This window comes from Sabethes cyaneus, chromosome 3 (assembly GCF_943734655.1).
Source record: "Sabethes cyaneus chromosome 3, idSabCyanKW18_F2, whole genome shotgun sequence".
NCBI lineage: Eukaryota > Metazoa > Arthropoda > Insecta > Diptera > Culicidae > Sabethes > Sabethes cyaneus.
In genome coordinates this window covers 254,051,880-254,071,757 of record NC_071355.1, presented here as the reverse complement: position 1 = coordinate 254,071,757, position 19,878 = coordinate 254,051,880, and the positions used below count along the sequence as shown (strand labels likewise).

General features: G+C 39.2%; 2 protein-coding genes and 1 long non-coding RNA gene across 11 annotated transcripts; 1 reads left to right on the top strand and 2 right to left on the bottom strand.

Moving 5' to 3' along the window:
- Positions 1-826: 826 nt before the first annotated feature.
- Positions 827-6,212, bottom strand: LOC128744375 (AP-2 complex subunit alpha). Of its 9 annotated transcripts, none has more exons than XM_053841342.1 (9): positions 5,941-6,212; positions 5,807-5,879; positions 5,338-5,605; positions 4,994-5,205; positions 3,240-4,921; positions 3,024-3,170; positions 2,528-2,944; positions 2,258-2,468; positions 827-2,195 (listed from the first exon to the last, which is right to left on the bottom strand). In XM_053841342.1, exons 3-9 carry the CDS (start codon positions 5,399-5,401, stop codon positions 2,118-2,120), a joined length of 2,811 nt encoding a protein of 936 aa, XP_053697317.1. In that variant the 5' UTR covers positions 5,402-5,605; positions 5,807-5,879; positions 5,941-6,212; the 3' UTR covers positions 827-2,117. The 9 variants fall into 9 exon arrangements, with proteins under 9 accessions (XP_053697317.1, XP_053697318.1, XP_053697320.1 ...); XM_053841343.1 differs by having other exon boundaries at positions 5,953-6,212; XM_053841345.1 differs by having other exon boundaries at positions 5,338-5,602; positions 5,953-6,212.
- Positions 6,213-10,681: 4,469 nt separating this feature from the next.
- LOC128741098 (cytochrome c-2) lies at positions 10,682-11,005 on the bottom strand. The gene has a single exon (XM_053836673.1). The coding sequence runs from the start codon at positions 11,003-11,005 to the stop codon at positions 10,682-10,684; it is 324 nt and encodes a 107-aa protein (XP_053692648.1).
- A 6,542-nt stretch (positions 11,006-17,547) lies between these two features.
- Positions 17,548-18,790, top strand: LOC128743721 (uncharacterized). The gene is made up of 3 exons (XR_008412318.1): positions 17,548-18,019; positions 18,201-18,514; positions 18,584-18,790. It is a non-coding gene; the product is annotated as an uncharacterized LOC128743721 (long non-coding RNA).
- Positions 18,791-19,878: the final 1,088 nt, after the last annotated feature.

Sequence of the window (19,878 nt, the reverse complement as noted above, 5' to 3'; positions counted from 1 at the left end):
CTGGCAACGATTATTTAGTTTATTCCTTTAAAGTGATGCAATTTGGCTTTCAGGCTTTATTATGTTGGATGGGCGTGCCATGAAGATTCTGGGATTTTATAATGTTATTAAGCAAGTGCAAGAGGGGCTCTGTAGCCGCAAGGTTACCGAGTCTGCTTTGACAAGCGAATGGTCATGGGTTCGAATCTTAGTAGAATCAGGCCATTCGATGTCAAAGTGACTTTAGCATGGGTTTATTCTCAGGCCCCTCATCGCCCTTCCTTCATGCTGAGTTCTATATTATCCCGATATGGCCTATTGACAGTGCAAAAATGAGACCCTTATAGTAAAAATGCACTGGTTTGCTACGCCAGGGATGACTATAATTGGGGACTGTGCGCTGTCATGTGGAACGAGGTGGGTAAAGTAGAGTAGAGTATTGATAGAAGGGTGCCCAATTACACACAAGCACGCATAAAAAAAAATTCAATAAGCATATCGCTCACTCAATAGCGACTATAGCCAAAATAAATGCAGTGCGGGTTATACAACAAACACCCGGGCGATATCACAATAGATCTAACCATAATGGTCGCAGTGATGAGTCCATACAGGAAAAAAAAAAAAGCAAGTGCAATGAGCCGGTCACGTGACGAGAATGCCGAATGAACCACCGGCAAAGACAACAATCAACAGGGAACCCGGAGAAAGTCGACGACTTTGAGGCAGACCCGCGTGCGCTATTGACGAGGATGCTCGAACAGCCGAGATTTGGAACGATAGGACAATGACAGCCCAACACCGATTGAATTTGTTATAACTGAAACATATACACTTAAGTCTTTCATAACTTTCGTATATTTTTTCTCATATTTATATACCATCATATCGTAAATGTGAATATAGCTTTAATGCATTCTTATTTTCCTGCTTTTTACCCTTTCTGGTATGGTACCATTGAGGTTCATTATTTTTAATGTATTTTCTGAAGGATCTATTAAGACTGTCGGTTTGCCTCACATATGCCGGTGCAGTCCCCGGGAAAAGGCTGATAAAGCTAAAGATCTTTTGTCACTTCTCCTAATTTGCAGTTACGATGAGTAAAATGTGTCTGGCGAATTCTAGTTCAGCATTTAGTGAGAATGGTGAGTATGATATTATGTGTGATTATGACCTAAGAAGAAACAGTTCAGCCATAATAATTTACACGAGTCAGTAATTTCATCTATTGCAGCGCCTAACGCATAAAATAATATTGCATGATATACAAATATAACATAATATATTAGTAACTGTGATATAATATAAAAGGCAAAAGAAGAAACTATCGCGTCTCATTGTTATTGTTTTTTTTTTCGAGTCAAGAAGGGATAGCAGCTGAAGGTCTTTTTTCGTGTATCACAATCGAAAAAGAAGGTGAAATTCGGTTTCAAACGAATGATGACATTTTGTGCTACACTAGTTACTTTGATTTTTGCGTCGATTCGATAAGCGCTAGCGAACTTGTTGGGTGTGATGATTCGATTTCTGCTCGAGCTATTTATCTGTCGAAATTGGGACGCATTTGATTTTTGTTTTAACACTCCTGAATACAGTCTAACGTTTTATATTTGCTTGTTTATTCATACATTTACAATTTATGTATGCCTGTAAGCGATAAATGAGATTTATTTGTTTTGTCTTGCCATAAACGTTAAACTTAGCTGTTTATTCCAAACTTCGGTACGGTTTCTAACGAATTCAACAAGTATTTGGAATTATCGTTAATACGATACGTTTTCTGTTGTAATTTCAATACATTTTCAGCTAAGCTGGATTATTTCTTAGGTACGTCGCCAGAAGAGGATGAATTTTATGCTAACAATCAACATTTTTCTTTTAAACTAGCATCTTGCATTGTATATTTCACAAAGTACGGAAGTAACTTGTAGAATAATCTAATAATTGTACGGTTTACTTTGTGTCACACAAATATACGAATAGGAAATAATAAAAAAAGAAAAAAAGAGGAGAATATTTCAATCGAAACATTGCTAGTACTAAGGAAAAGAAAATGAAACGAAAAAATCTCTCTTCTGGCACGCATACGTCGGTGCTTACGTAATAATGTGTTCAATTCAATATCATACAAACGCTTATTAAAATTGGTCTACCAGTAACTCGCAGATCTCTTGCGTGACATTCTCTAAACTGGAGCGGATGGTTAAACGGAACATCTGCAACGTAACAATGTTAATTAATGTTGGTCCTTTTACTCAAAACAGTTAAATATACACACACAAACCTGTGCTTGCTTGTTCGGTTCAAGACGAAGCAAACAGCCGACCTTGTGAGCCTGCGTGTGAATAATACCAGCGCACACCATGTTGTCCGGATTGGGATCGATTCCCTCCAGTAGTTGCATCCCGAATCCAATCAGTTTGTTGCGGGCCCCAGGCAGATCGAGCGGCTGTTGCGCTTTGAAGACACGTTGTGCCCGTTGTTGTTCACTGGCGAAAGATAGAAGTCATGAGCGCTCGGTCTTTTCAAGCAGAACCTCGTAACTTACCCTCCTAGATTTTTCCACCGTGCGAAGAACGATTCAGCGTTCATCTCTGTTGGTTCAAAGAATTTATTGATGGTCAGTGGTAGTAGGACGGTGATTTTCTGAGGCGCTCCACCGTTTACACGAAAACTGATAACAATCGACGGGGCTGCGGAATAATTGTCGATACATTCCGCCGTCAGCAGCTGCTGGATCTGAGCACCGGCCTCCAACGTTGGTTCCACTGCTTTTATCTGGACATTCAACTTGAGCGCATCATCCGCAGACCATTGCAGTGTTGGAACAAAGTTCTGCAGCGCAGTTTGTGTTTTATTTCCATAGTACAATCCTAGCCGTCCTAGATTTTGACGGAATTCACTCTTTACGCCTATTTGAAGTAAATCGTTCTCGAACAAGACACCGTTATTTTTGAAAACAAACCTAAAACGAGGGAAACGAACCGTTTGTCAGTCATAGCAGTTGTCTTCTTCAGAAATCAGAATACAAAACTTCAGCATACTTTTTAGCATTGTTGATTACACTACTAGTACCATTGGTAGCGCTGTAAATGTCACCAAGGACGTCTATTAGAGTTCCAGTCTGCGACTGCGAAGCAGGGGGCGTGCTTAATCCAAGAAGGTCCGAGCTGGCATTCGTATTATTCATCCTGAAACAAAACAAATAAAATTAACAACCAATTCGAATTAAGCAGAATGCACAAAAAGAAAATATCTACCCTGCAGTATGATTAGTTTGAGCATTATGAGCACTATGGGCATTTGGCACCGGACTTTTACTGTCACGTATCTCCGCATTCTCCGGCACTCGGCCGGGTTTCTTCTTTTTCAATACCGCCAAAATAGAACTTTCACGCTCCGGGAACGATGGCATCTCCTCTAGCACCGTAGCCAGCACATCAGTCGACGCAACAATACTCAACTGCAAATATTCACTCGCACGCTGTTGCAATTCGGCATCGGCCGAACGTAGATTGCTGTGCTGTCGAAACACGTCCTGAATTGTCGAACGAATTTCCGGAAACAGATTGATGAATTTAATATAGGTCGAGAGAAGCAAAGCTCGTGTCATAGAAGAACACAAATGATACTTTGAATGGAGTAACTTAAATTGAACCATCGGAGCGGAACGAGAATCACCGGCAATTAGATTGCCAAACTCGCCCAAAATGTATCCTCCGACTTTAACCATATTTTCGTGGCACGCTGGTGCCTGCAAGGCTTCAAACACGGTCTTAGCAGCATAGCCTTGCACTTCCTCTCGATTGATGACAATCTGAATGACACGATACCAAACCTCCTCAGACACGTAATCACCAGCAATACGAATCAGATTCAAGATGACATCCACGTACCAGGTGAAATCGGTAGCATACTTCTCCGCTAGAATGGCAACTTTCAGTACCATTTCCTCTCGAATGGAATAATCAGCCGTTTCAAGATAGTTCAGCATTTCCTGAACGATTTCCTCCGCATTGGTACGATCGCACATCGCATACAACAAATCAACCGCCTGCTGACGCACCGATACATCTTTCTCCATCTTCATCGAGAGGATGACCACTTCCTGGTGTTTCTTGACGGCTTCATGCGAGAATTCTGAGGTAGCCAAATGGCACATCGATTCCAAGGCCAAATAGCGAAGGTTTGTCTCCCGGTTGCTCAGGAACTGGCCCAGCTGATTGCAAGCACGAACGAGTAAATTGGCCTCGCTATCGTTGTGTATGATCAAGTTGATTGCCTCGAACAGTACGGCATTCTTTGCATTGGAATGCTGTACCTTTTTGCTCTTTGGTGGTTCCTGGGCTTTGTTCAGAATCGTCTCGAGACATTCGTTCAGACGACCTCGCACTCCAGGGTCCTCCGTTGGAGGATTGTAATTTTGTAATAGTCGCAGAAGCTTTACCGAGAGCCACGGCGCTGGTACAAAATAGTACGTATAATCTTGCAAATCAGTATATGAAGCAGTAACTATGCGAGAGAGTCTTGAAACGGCCAAACTAACACATCCTTTATATTCGTCTGGATTTTTCTTAACCAGAGCATCGATAAGACTGGTGGCGGCCGTTACCACGCCCATATGTTGATCGTTCAGAAGATGAATGATCCGGCTAGTCCACTCACCACCCGGTATGATATCGGGACATGTTCGATACAAACGTAACAGACAAAGTGCCGCTGATTGTTTTACCACGTCCATCGTGTCCCCAGAGACGAGCAGTTTGGGAATTTCGGTCGAAAATGCTTCAGCCATGTCGCGGCTACCGATGTTGGCGATACATTGCAATGCCAGATTGACATGGATTGGATTGCGGGACTGCAAGTCGTTCTTAATGCTTTGAATGATCAGTTTGATCAAGTCACTGTTAGTGTTGACCAGCACTGAAATGAAGAGATAACCCTGGAAAACGAAAAACAATTTTGAGAAAAGTTTTAGTTACGAATTAAACGGTGTACATTGTGCTATACTCACAATTTGCTTTTCGGAGTACTTGTTTGAAGATAACAAATTCACTGCTTCCATCTGACCGAAATCGATATCATGCCCAAGCAGAAATATGAACAACAGTTTGCAGACATATTTCTTCTTCTGGTAGCCATCTAATGTTTTGTCCCCTTTGAATTTGCTCCGGATGTTAGCGAGTTCTTTGTTAATACGTTTGATTTCCGCTTCTTTACTTTTGCCTGCGCAAAAAAGGGAGTGAGGTAAGAATTAAGAATTAAAAGACTAGGTACCTATAACCTTTATATCATTCTAAAACTGATATAAACTTGATTGATTTAACAATGCCTATATTTTTAATATTGAATACTCACAATTTCGTATATCCGAAATAAAAACGGCTAATCCGCGCATTCCATCTCCCCGCACTGGTGCCATCTTGGCAAGTGGTTACTTTAACAGAATACTTTCTTTCTTGATTGTTTTCGTGGTTTATGGAGGACAGATGACTTCACCGCTTTCTTTTGCAATAAGCCTTTGCCAAAACTTTTAGGTATGAGCAATGTTACTCTCTTGCCAAACTCCTGCGGCTCATCGAACGACAGTGGACATTCGGGGTTCCCACTAGCACTACTGCTGCTGCTGTCAAAGACATTAGTTGAAATGGAAACAATATTAATATGAAATTTTTTCAAGAGCAATTCGCACTCGATAATAGTTGTTTTTCTGTAAATTACTTTTGCTGTGTTATGCAAATCGAAGGCTTGCTTGTAACTCAAACATTTACTGCTGTAAAATTACACTCCATTTATATCAATTTTGTGATAACAAGTCTGAACTTACACCCAGCAATGCTATTCTTCTTCGCGACGTGGACAATATCTTCTTATTCCTCTTAGCCGCTGCCTGCGATGTGCTGAAAATATGAATGACTCTGAATCAACACCACAATCACAGCACTATGCCAGTAGACAAACGATAATAATCACTGTTCTTTAACGCCCTAAAATTATTCACTATATCCCTCTTCGCACTCGATTTATGCAAGTTATGTTGAACAGATCCTACGCCGACCGAAGCAATCCTCAATCAGGAGTGGTTTTGATTACGCAAACCGTTCGTACCTTGCTATCCACGACACCAACACTACACTATTGCATTTAACAGATGCTTTCAGAAAGGATTCGCACTTGCTGGATGCAAGATTTAATGTAAAAAGTAAAAATCAATCGATTTTTCGCTCTGCGTTTCGTTCGTGACAGTACAATATTGTGGGGCCTGTTTTTTGTGATTGAATGAGCAGTGAAATTAAAATGAGATTGTTCAGCACTGCGAGACCGAGATGTGAGTTCGTTTCGTGGGCCTCTCACTAGGACTAGAAATACTCAAAGTATAGAGATACGCGGAAGCAGCCATTTCGTTTGCTAAACCGAGGGGGTGTGCCATGCTATATGTCTTTGAAGGAGTAACATCGCGCTTCCAAAATTGGTATTTTCTATTGGAGCAGTAAAGAACTGCATTCAAGAAAGGTGTGATCACCCCACTGTCACAAATGTCATTCCCATACATTTTTCGTGTAGCCAACATCTCATCTAGCCCATAACAAACTTTGCCTCGGACCTAATGTATTTGTGAGTAGCCCGCTCTAACTTCAGCCTCGGATGAATGTGTATTGGTAAGCGCTCGAACAAAATTACTTTTTTGCTTTTTTTCTTTTTATGTCGGACGTGTAGGAAGCTTAAAAAGATGTTAGCCGCATCTTTACCCTTCAGTTTCATACGTCTGGGTGTGATAGTAGGCCAAATAGTCATGCAGTGGAAATCGTATCAGTATTTGCATTTTTCGTAACTATTTTAATGGGGTTGTTAGGTAGATGTCAATCCCTACGATCATACCTTTTCCAATGTCAATGTTGGGGTAGTGGCAAAACCTTGAGGAAAACAAATTTTTACACGACTTGTTTAGATTCGGTGATTGGTCCTTTTTAAATGTTAGTCGAGAATTGCCAAGAGGAAGCCAAACGAACATACTGCTGTTTCGAAAGCCAAACTAAACTACATTGCGACTACGAAGCTCTATGATTTGACGATTTTTACATTTCGTAGGGTAACCAACGTATTTTGGACCCCTCAGCAGCTGTACATAATTTGGACACTTACAGCAAAATCAAATGCAAGTGTCCAAATTATGTACAGCTGCTGAGGGGGTCCAAAATAGGTTGGTTACCCTACATGTGAATGAAAAATTTAAAATTGTCAGAAATCTTTCTGTGTACATAAGTAATGTTAGATTACTCGATTACTACACACTTATAAACCTTGGGGACCCCTTTGGGTTATAGCCACTATTCGACCTATTCGCCGCGCCCCACATTCGAGTTCGAGAATTCGACAGTCTCATTCTCACTGACTCCATGGTAAGCTGAAAACAAAAACAGCCAGAGCCATTTCCGGTTCGGTTGTAAAAACGTAAAACATTCACGGAGTTTGGAAAAGCACAAAGTTTAAGATTCCGTTTTCCGAGTTCTTGTATCTCACTGCTCTGCAGCAAAGAATATTAGTACTTATCCAAGTACATTAAGTGTTTTCCTTTCTAGAATACGAATAAAAAATGAAAGAAATAATCTCAAAATGGAGTTTCAAGATCTTCCACCAGAGGTATTTAAAATAGTGAAGCAATATATTTATTTTCCTAATATTTAGTTTTTCAGATTAGGATCCTTATCTTCGATTACTTGGATTTTGTGTCTCGTATTAACTGCACTTTAGTCTGTCATGATTGGAACAACTTGGCCATGGGCGACTATTTCCTCAATGAACATGTGCTGATAAATATAAGATGTAGAGGCAGTTTCCTTTCTACGCGAAACAGGAAAGAGCCGACTCTTCGATATCTCGCGTGCGATTTGCTCCAAAGCGCTCGTAACTACAAATTGATGTGTCTCCAATATTTTATAGGAGCACCACTGAGGCTTAACTCAGTGCTCAGCTTGTGCAGAAAGTTCAATGAGCTCACCTATCTAGGCCTTGAGCAAAAATACGAACGCATTCATATTTTATCTCTGAAGCAGATAGTAATGACCTGCGCAAAACTTGAAACATTAAAACTTAATGTTTTACTCGTGCGCCATAAACCTTCATTTAAAAACGATACACTAGTACATAACCTTAAACAGCTGATTCTCGCGAGCGTAAACTTTGCTGACTTTACCGTACTAACTAAGATGTTCTCGACTGTACCTGCGTTACGTTTAGAGAATATGCAATACTGCTGCAGGCATACTAAAATTTTAATAGACTACATTCCAAATCTTTGCACACTAGATTTGGTGCATGTTTACTTTGTAATTATCGTTTTGGGCATTCAGATAAGTTCATGGCTTAATTTGTTTCATTCGTCCACAGTTTGGTGCTAATCCGTTTTGCAATTTGAAGCAGCTTGAATACCTTCATACGCTGATAATGGTTTCTGCGCGGTTTTCTGGAGGATTTATCGAGTGGCCAAACCTATCACCGAGCGTTCAGCATGTGGCCGTACGCAAATCGGTCAACATTCAGTTGATGAACCAATTGCGCGATCGTTGGGGACATGTCAAACGATTTGAACTGGAAGTAATCAACTAATATTAAAACTACCTGACGTGCAGAAGTTACACATTTGGTTTTTATAATATGTACTATCTAAAAACTAAATAGATTGATTTTCCTGTTTTTTAAATTGAGATTTTTAAGGTCAAATGACACCTATCTATTGTTACCATTAATAAATGAAATTGAGCTAAGAAATAACTGGTCTTTTATTAACATTAGATTTACCAGCTATTCGTAGCCCTTGTAAACTGCCTAAATCTTAAATACTACGAAAAATCAAGAAAATTCGACTGAATTGATGCTTGGTACTTGGCGCTGCGAATCACTGAATTTCGTTGGAGGCCGAGAGGATGCTGCTCTATCAGTTAGAACCCAGAAAGTTCCGCAACGAGTTACTACAGGAGATCTGTCGCAAAGACGAGAGGGTGTGGAGGATCCGTGGGGGCAAGACCCAGTTTTATTAGAGCGGTGGAGCGACCAACGAGCTGGGAACGGGTTTCGTAGTGATGGGCAGAATGCAGGATCGTGTAGTGGGCTGAAAGGCGAATAACAAAAGGATGTGTATGTTGGGGATCAAAGGACGTTTCTTCAACTACACCATTATAAACGTGCGTTTTGTGACGTGCTGGTCACGGAACGTTAAAATCGTCATCGGGGATATAAGCGCCAAGATAGGCAGGGAAGAAATGTATAGATCGGTGATCGGGTCTTACAGCCTGCACACCGACACGAACGTTAGCAGCCAGCGATGCCTCAACTTTGTAGTATCCAGAGGGCTGGAAATCACCTGACCAACGAACATTGAACCAAATCGACCATATTCCCAACGATGGCTGGTTTTTCTCGAACATAACAAACGTACGCTCCCTACGAGAGGCGGATATCGAAGCGGACCATCACCTGGGAGCAGTACATGTGCGCCTAAAGCTAAAAAAAAAGCAAAGTCTTTCTAAGACTTGACCCTACTTAATCGACACCTTCACAGCCGACTATTAGAGCACAGGACTGTTACGTGGCTATTGCAACCATCCTAATGACTCTCCACCCGCGAGGTGCTATACGCGCGTACTTCATGAACCTCTATACGTCCCTCTGTGCTTCGACCCACGAGGACGGATAAAGCTCGACAGTCATTGAGGCCGCAAGCACGTTGCTAGGTGAAGAAATCTCGAGTGCACGTAATGAGTGGTTTGACGGGAAATGCCAGCAAGTAACGGAGAGGAAAACAAGAGTTTAGAGAAACAATGCCACGAGGGAAAATTTGGCCAAGTATCGACGTGCGCAGCATGAGTTGACTCCGTTCCTGAGAAGGAAAAGGCGCCAAAACTATGACAGAGTAACCGTGAAGAGCTAAAACTAAATGTAAGTTTCTAAAAATTGATTTTTTATAAAAATTGGAAAATTCTATGTGGATCAGTCAAGGCGTCATTCACAGCTCTTTGTCATAGATATAGGTATTTGCCAATAAATAATACTGATGCAAAGCCGGACGTTTATGAATGAGGAAAGAAAGAAAAGAAGAGTCAGTGTTCGGATAACAAAAAAATTATTATTTTCAGTCATCACATCGCCGATGACGGCAGTTTATTTTTTCCGACAAAACTCTCAATCCGGAATTTAGAGTGCTGTTACTATAAAGTTTATCGTAGTCTGTCCTCGTCAAATTAATGTTGCATTATGTTATGATCTTTTGCTTCAATATCGAATATTACTTCTTTAAACTGAATGTACAATATGATGTAGGATAACGTGTGACTAAGCAGTAGAAAACAGAAAATTTAAGCCATTATTCTATTTTTGTCGTTCTCTGTTTTGCTTCTCGCCGCTTACGGAGAGTTCACTTTGTAATACTACTGGTTCACTTATAAATTTTTTAAGTGTTTGAAAAATAAGTTAACCACCTGAAGGCTTTTTTTTATTGAAACTCAATCGATTGATGAACCGAATCACAGACGATACCTCTGTCATAATTTCTTTATCTACTAATATATAAATAAAGTTAAAATTATCAAGCAATTGTCCTATTCGGATTTGGGTTGAATCGGAAGCGAGGGCTTTCTACACTTCTGTGTTTCGTAACTGTTGTTTGTGGGAGCAGCGGTACTGCCAAAAAACTAGGTGAATGATCTTAGCATGCCGATTTCAAGTAAGCAATCAGATCTCCCCGCTCATTTGGTTTCTTGAGACCAGCAAAGATCATTTTCGTACCAGGGATGTATTTTTTCGGATTTTCCAGGTACTCAAACAGAGTATCTTCGTTCCAGGTAATACCTTTTGCTTTGTTGGCATCGGTGTATGAGAATCCAGCAGCTTGGCCAGTCTTACGGCCGAACAGTCCGTGCAAATTCGGACCCACCTTGTGTTTTCCACCAGCTTCGACGGTATGGCACTGCGAGCACCGCTGGACGAACAGCTTCTTTCCCTTCTCGACGTCACCAGCTGGAACACCCATATCGGCGGATGATTATAAAAACTAAAAAGTAAAAATAATGTCAGTCACGTGACTACACCCGTCATGCTAATTATATAATCGTCAAACAGGATATTTAGCTGCTAGATTTGCAGGACACAAATACCATGCTTGCGCGCGTTGCTTAGGTCTGAAGGTTAAGTTCTTGTTCGTATGACGTAACGCATTTGCTCTTATGCTATCTCCAATAGATATGTGGCAGCTTCCTTAGAAATCTCATTGTACACAAGATTTTTCTTTAAATAGACTAATTCACAAACTGAGCCACGACCTAGTAAACAGAAAATGTTTTACTTTTTGACCTTAACCCAGATGACTCTGTGAAGCACCCAAAAAGGGCAGTTAAGAATTCCATTACGTAACCGGGAAAATTTTTTACTGATTTAGTTGCTAGGGTGCTTTTATCTGTTTCTCGAACAATTTTTAATGACCTGGAGAATAATTATGCTGCTCTAATAGCTTTGCGATGTTCACCAAAATTCTAAGAATCACCAACCTGCTGCGCTTACGAAAGAAGTCACAATTATGGTGAAAATCAAATCTATTCAAACTAGAACTGCAATTTTGCCAGGATTTGGTTCTTATAGAATGTCACGATTTAAAAGTTTGTACTGATGAAAATAATTTGTGAGCTTTCTTACAGTTAACAACTTACCGTCTTTGCAGGTAGAAATCACAAGAAAATGCACTATCGTCGAGCTCACTACTGAGCAAACACGTCCAATCACTGCAAATTTTCTTCAAGCACAGCGCCAGCAACGCGTTCTTGCGCTTTTTAGGGGAATTTGAGAGAAAGAGAAAAATTTAAAAAATCGATCACTGCCTGACATTTCACCGTCATGTGCGAATATTTTGACGTTAGTTTTACGTCAGTCGATGAAACCCAAGGGGTTTCCAGTAAGGCGTATAAGTGCCTAGTAATCAGAGATTACTTTTGTAATCACTTACGAATCAATTAGGTAATCAATGGTAATCAGAATTTACACCACAGAGAACAGATTAACAGGCTCGAAGGAAGTAATCGATTTTTTGTGTGTACAATCTGTCGGTAGCGCACTCCAGAAATAGTTTGCCAAACGCATCAAAAAATATCCATGTACCTTTATCAATATTTCTTTGTGCTGGAGTTACATAGCAGCGATGGCAGTGACATCAAGATTTAGTTTGCCACTTACTGCTCGAGGGGTGCTCTATTGAGATTACTCGTAGCTTACATAAAAATCTTTTACACACTTTTTGTCAATTACCTGGTAGTCTGTTCGCTGTGTTTACAGTTATCACATCACACACTTCAGAACAGAAGTGGAAGTAGAAATACAGAGAACAGATTAACAGGCTCGAAGGCAATGTGATATATACAGGTGTGGCAATCACGGCTGCGAATTTTCAATTTCAATATCAACATTCCGATGAAAATGAATGCAACTATTAGTTAAAATCGGCATCATAGCATATCAAAAGAAAAAGAAAACAACGCGCTGTACCCGAGTGAAGATTTATTTCAGTTCAATCCGTCAAAATTATTTTGGTAGTGACGAGTTCATTCACTAGGTTCTGTCACGTATTGACTGGTGCATTCAATATCAATATCACTAAGACGCTGATGATATTGAATGCTTAAAATTAAAAAGTGAAAATTTAAAATTTTCATTGATATTATCTTACTCAGTTATTGAACCATACAATAATTTTTTAGCATTTAATATTAGACATTCATGACATTAACAGCATCTCAATGATATTGATATTTCAATATCAACAGCATCTTAATGATATTGATATTGTGTGTCAATCACTGCTCAATATATAAGAATGACAGCTATGTTCATACGGCTTTGTGTGTAAGTGAAACAGAGGCAAGCAGTCGAGAGAAAACAAATATGAATGAGAGCGAAAAGACTTTCTGTCAAACGTGATCCTTTACACTGAGGTAAAAAAAATTTCGGCGTTTGAATTCTCAGTCGAAAAATTGCAGCACTGGTGGCAATGTTGGTTAAGTGGTGTTAGTGCAGTGAATAAATTTCATCATGGTGTGGGTGGAATCATAAATCGACCAATCACGATGAAGCGTGACGTCAAACTCCAAAACAAACCCCATTGTCCGACGCGGTTTGTTTTTGTAGTTTGACGTCGTTTTCTGATTTTTTGCTACTAATACCATCAAAAGTCTTCATCTGTCACACCTTTTTAAACCTCATTGGATAGGAAGGAAGTAATCGATTTTGTGTGTGTAAAATCTGTCGGTAGCGCCCTCCAGAAATAGTTTGCCAAACGCATAAAAAAAATATCCATGTACCTTTATCATTATTTCTTTGTGCTGGAGTTACATATATAGCAGCGAAGGCAGCGACATCAAGATTTATACCGTTTTTGTTTTTTTGCCTGGGTTAGTTCGAACTTGACCACTGAATAAACAAACATTTTCGGTTTGTCCGTGTATTACTTACAGCGGGGTTGAACCGTGAAAAAACCCAGAGCGAACCCGACGTCTGAAAAGTTCAACCCAGAGCGAAACTAAGTTCAACCTGAGTCGAAAAACAAACGTTTTGACAGCCGTTCGATTGGAATCAGGGCGAACCTAGGTTGGATCTAAGCAAAAACAAAAACGCTATAGAGCTTGCTAAGGGCTACAAAAACTTATCGTTTTTCACTCAAACGTATGTTTTTTTACCGGGGTATAACTGGGGGAAAACAAAAACAAACGTGTAAAATCAATGTAAAATCTAACAACAGCAACAACAATTCGCGCGTCGATGTGTGTGTGCGGCAAACGTCAGCAAGCTCAATTATAGTTTGCCACTTACTGCTCGAGGGGTGCTCTATTGAAGGATTACTCGTAGATCACATAAAAACCTTTTACACAGAGAACAGCCCAAGTAACAATTTCAGGCTGATCAAACGCTTTTATAGCTGATTTTATTCAACCTGTGGCTGATCTATGGTTTAGGTTTAGAAATAAAAACCTTTTTTCAGCTCTTAAACATCTAAATCTGGTGATTTTATCAAGCTCCAGGCTAATTAATAGCTGCTTTCGAAGCTGCAATGAAGCTTAATAGAAACTTTTTAGCACTTTTAAATAGCCAATTTGCGCAATGCTGTCAATTCTATTTTTAGAACGAGAAATAGTTTTGCAATCTGCTTTTCCAGTCGCTTAATCAACGCTTCGTCAACCTTTATGCAGCCAAAAAAATCTATTTTTAAATTTAAAAAAATGGAATGCGGCCTTTTTTATTTTGCCGTGAACATGTTTCGATCGCGATATTTTTAATTTCGAATAACTTTAATTCGAATAATTAGGCTAGCTAATTAAAAATGCATGTCTTTTTTCCGGGAATTGAACCCGCCATCTTTTGATCCATAAGCACTCATCGTATGATCCGCCCCATTTGCATCTGCAGAAGAGGCAGTGAGAATATCTTTACACCTAAAGCCTAGCCCGCCTAGCGTGAAGCAGTTGATAATGTCGATAACTGACACTGTTTTTGCTGTCAGCCGAATTGCGAAATTCTGTGATCTGACAGTATGAGTGCTGTGAGCCGGAAGAAAACTTGGTAGAAGTTTGTAAAGCCACTTTAACCCCCTTAAGCAACCTTAACGTAGTTTGAAAGCTGTGAGCCTAATGAAAGCTTCCACTCTACATTTTAACACCTTTAAGCAGCCGTAAAACGGTTTGATGTTTATGGCTGTTTAGAAGCAGATTTTTTAGCAGAAAAATCCGCTATTAAGCTTGTTTATCAGCTTTTTGGAGAGAACTGGTTTGAAAAACTTAAAGTAGCTTAAACATCGCTTATTGTAACACCATTTGAGTGCTTACTTTATGCAGCTTTGATCGCCTTAAACCAACCCGTAAACAGCCATTGCTCTTGCAATTCAGCTACCGTTGTTACTTGGGAGACTACCAGGTAATTGACAAAAAGTGTGTAAAAGGTTTTCATGTAATCTACGAGTAATCCTTCAATAGAGCACCCCTCGAGTAGTAAGTGGCAAACTAAATCTTGATGTCGCTGCCATCGCTGCAATGTAACTCCAGCACAAAGAAATATTGATAAAGGTACATGAATATTTTTTATGCATTTGGCAAACTATTTCTGGAGGGCGCTACCGACAGATTTTAAGCGTCGATGACACTGGGCGAGTTTTAAGTTCTCTGTGTTTTAAGGTTGCTAGTCAGCGATTTCACGAGTGGGCGAGCTAGCGAATGCGCGAGTCATGATGACACACAAATCGGCAAATAAGCTAGTATGCGAGGGGTTTTGATAAATCTAAAACCACAGAGAACAGACTACCAGGTAATTGACAAAAAGTGTGTAAAAGGTTTTTATGTAATCTACGAGTAATCCTTCAATAGAGCACCCCTCGAGCAGTAAGTGGCAAACTAAATCTTGATGTCGCTGCGATCGCTGCTATATACCTCCAGCACAAAGAAATATTAATAAAGGTACATGGATATATTTTTAAGCGTTTGGCAAACTATTTCTGGAGGGCGCTACCGACAGATTTTACACATAAAAAATTAATTACTTCCTTCGAGCCTGTTAATCTGTTCTCTGTGCTAAAACGTATTCGGCAGCGATGCCGTACATACAAAGAAATCGTTGCTAGATCACGTCTAACGTACACAATGTACAATTTACATAAGAGTTATCTCATGTTATTTAATTCTAACTTCTTCATAGATGTTTTATTGGTAAATATGAAGTATTACGAGGAATTACTTCAATTAATTCACATTGCATTTACAATTTCAAAATTAGTAAAAATATTTGGCATTTCTGGTGCAATAAAATTAATTAAATTAAAAACCCCCTTGCCTGCATCGCTAGTTACTCGCAACTATGATGCCACACAGCTAGTGTACTAGCCAACAAGCGCACACGCCATCGAGTAGCGAGTAAAGTTGAGCAGCATTCAACTTTACTCGCTACTAGCAAACAATCTGCTAGTCAGCTAGTGTGTATGATGACACAGGGCGAGTTCACGACCTACTCGCCAACTCGCTTACTAGCAACCTAAAAACTCGCCCAGTGTCATCGACGCTTTACACACAAAAAATCGATTACTTCCTTCGTTAATCTGTTCTCTGTGGCACGAGCCACTCCGGCTCTGTGCTGACGACAACGACGACGATGGCACTTGCGTTTGAGAGTTTTCCGCTGAAACATTACCATTTTTCTTTATTTCGACGCGACGACTCGGCGATTATATAATAAAAATATACATGCTGAGAACATTATACCGTGGACCCCCGTTCGTTTGACCGTTTTTAATCTGAACACTTTTTAATTTGCACTCGGTTGGTTTGCACGACGTGCAAATTAAAATTAGTTCAAATGTCATTCTCAACCATTGGGGGGGCTAAGTCCTCCCTTGAAAAGATTTAGCCCCTCCTGGAAAAGTTGACTAAGTTTTTTAATTTTTGAAATACCAATAGTTAGATAACTATAGGTACGAAAAACTTCAGAGTAAAGTTTATTTGCATGACTGTAATAAGATTACAGGCATTAATGTGCACTAAATTTAATATATGTATTTTCCAATAATGTTCAACTAAAAGTTACGTAACTCCCTGTAGAGAAATTTACGTAATTTTTCACGTGGAAATAACGTGTGGATTATTTTGCGTGTAGATCAATATTTTCAACATTGAAAAATTTTTCGGAAGGCACCCCCTAGGCCCTTCCTAGAGAAATTTCCAAGCTACGCCAATGGCAGTTTATTCAACCGTTATACAGCTAATTTTCAGTAAGCAAGCGCTTGATAAGCTATTATGCAGTCAAAATGTTTGTTGGGCTGGTTTCTTACTGCTGTTTTCATTACGACCACCATTCATATTGAAAATTCTTTGTACACTCTAAGTATTAGTTACCTGCTTCTGTTATTTTGTGTAAATGAGATAGCATAACAGTGCTATGCTTTACACGACAGCTCTACAGCTGGCAGTGGGAGCCACGACATTGAGCCAGCAACGATATCAGCTCTTGTCAACGATAAGATAAAGGTGCCGACTAAGAGTTGGTTTTCATCACGTTTTCCTATGCTGGTCCAGAAGTCTATTAACGCTTGGTTACTGGCCCTTTTCAAATGTTGGTTGAAATTTGATGGAAATAATAATAATTTGCACTAAAATATTCAATAAGTTACACTAAAACCACTTATAAAGGTCATATTTTAAAATCATATTCAACGGTATGTTCTATATCGACGAAAAGAAAATTTTCATATCGAAATAAGTTAAATAAGTTTCAAAAGCTACAAAAAAAAAGAATTCTAGTGTATCTGTTTTTGTTATAAATAGATGAATGAAATCTTTATTCTATGTAGTGGTTAAGGTTGCTCCGATCAGCTGGTATATGCACAAATTCTCTTTTCTCATAGAATATTATCCCTTATTCTATAATAACACATAGACAGCATTCTCTAAATACAAACCACGTCCAGTGCAGTGTAGAGCAAGGTCGGCAAACATAGCTAATGGCTCGCATGCGCGCGAATTTGTCTATTCCTCTGAGACATGTGCCAAGGTGTGGAAGAGAACAAAGTTTACAAATAATAATCAAACGCTATTGAAATACACTCAAGTTATATATATTTCACAGTACCATTGTGATCGAACGTTTTAATTTCAATTTGTCATACAACGGAGAGTGTAGTTTGTGATAATAATGTCTGTAGAACTTTGATTTCTCAAAAATCTCCTTAGTTGTTCATTCAATCGAAAACTTGGAGAGCGAACCTTGACCTCTCCTCAAATATTGGTTATCATCGTGGTCGTGAAAATTATCATCGTCAGTTTCGTGGATAGCTCGGGAAAAATATTCCAATGCAGTTGAGCATAAAATGACCTCAGCGGGCTGTGCTGTGACTAGTCCCTCGAACATTGTCGTACAGAGCTGGATAGTTGTAGCTGGCAACAAATAGTGTAATAGTTTGTGCAGCGTATAAATAACACATGCTCCTTATCTGAACTATCGTAAAAGGGTAATTAAAGAGAGGCAGGTATGTGTTTTGTTTATTGCATAAAAGATAGAACAAGTGACATTATTTCAAAATACTTTTGGTTAAACTTAGGGATAATGTTGATGGTTGTTCATTTGAAGCAACTGCATAATATCAAATTTATTGATTAATACTGTGTCATTCAAGTGAAAACTACATTTTATTTATTATATAATCGAAGCCATTCTGCTGCATATCGGGAACGAGAGAAAGAGAAAACTCAAAGTATACAAAGAGTCCAGGTTTGCAACTGTAACGCATCATCATGACTTCACCGAAAATTTCGGCTGACAAAGGTACATCAAATGTGGTAGTCTCCAAGCAGAATATAGCTGAACACAATAATGGAGGAGCGGCCGAAGCAAGTACAACCGATACCGTACCTGGTGTTGTTCCAGTCCTCGATGGGATACGAGAGGCAGGACCGTATGGAATCTTCAGCTGGATGAAGGTTTTCCGTTTTGCCAATTTGATGATTAAGCAAGGATGCTAAATGTATGTCGCTGTGTTATAATGATTAAAAAACATGTTTCTAATGGAAAAATAATGTAACGTTCATTTTAGGGTTAAAGCCAATTTTCATGTTTTAATAGTATGTGAAATCTAGAACATTTAAACAGATTAACACCAGATAGATTGTGAATATGTTTGTTATTTGAAATGAAGATTCTATCAATAAATATGTAATATACATAAGAAACACATGTTATATAACAAACGTGAGGTACAGCACAGTACCGTCTACTTCACGTAATACGTATTAATAATAAATGCTGAAAACTCTTCAACTTAGATATAGAAAAGCACACATTGTTTTCAATGGTTTGATGGTTTTCTTACATGGGTGGATCGTCTTGGACCTGTATCCGCTTCAACTATACGCTGCTGCTTACCTTTGGACAAATCTTTAAAACATACCGTAAGTGTTAATAAAATGCTTATACCTGACTTCGTTTTTACTACCACTACCTTGCTTGGACACACTTTTCATTGCCGTAGTAAATTTTGAAAAGGAATCACCAAAACAAAATGAAGAAGAATAAGAAGCTACGTGTCACTTCCTGTCCTATAGGTCCTGCCCTGTTCACCAAAAACGCGTGTTAACGCGATTTATAGAATTTCCAAATTCAAAATTGTATGCTAAAACAAAAGATATGTCTACGAAAGTTTATCATTGTGTTCTTTGCGTCAGTCAGAACACAATGATAAATTTTCGTGAACATATCTTTTGTTTTAAGCATAAAAACTGCTTTTGAAATCCCAGAAATCAATGCTTAAGCCTTAATTTCTGGTAATCACGCTCTAGTGATTACTAATACACTCAACCTTCGCTAATATGAAAAATACCTCGTTCAGATCAGGCGAATTTATTCTTAATCTGAAGATTTGATAACTCTATATTCATTTTCACATACGCGCAAGGCGCGCACCTTATGAACTAGTTGTTTTGATATGACGAATACAAACGTTTTGAAAACCTTTCGAATATGCGCGAATTCTGAACGTCCGGATTGTAGAAGTGGAAATTGGTTCGACAGTTTCAACTCAAATGGTCTATTGTAGGTGCTGGAGAGAGGTAAGTTGCATTTGAGGTATATTGCCAAAGCTGCTGTGCAAAAGGAAACGTATTTAGTTTCCAGCGGTCATTCCAGCGGGGGCTCACGGTAATAATAATTGATTACCAATGATTACTAAAGTTTATAATCTTTATCATTGATTATTCTAAATACTGATTACCATTGATTACCTAATTAATTCGTAAATGATTACAAAAGTAATCTCTGATTACTAAGCACTTACACACCTTACTGGAAACCCCTTGCGGTCAAGTTCGTTAATGATAGTCTTTTTCGTTTTTT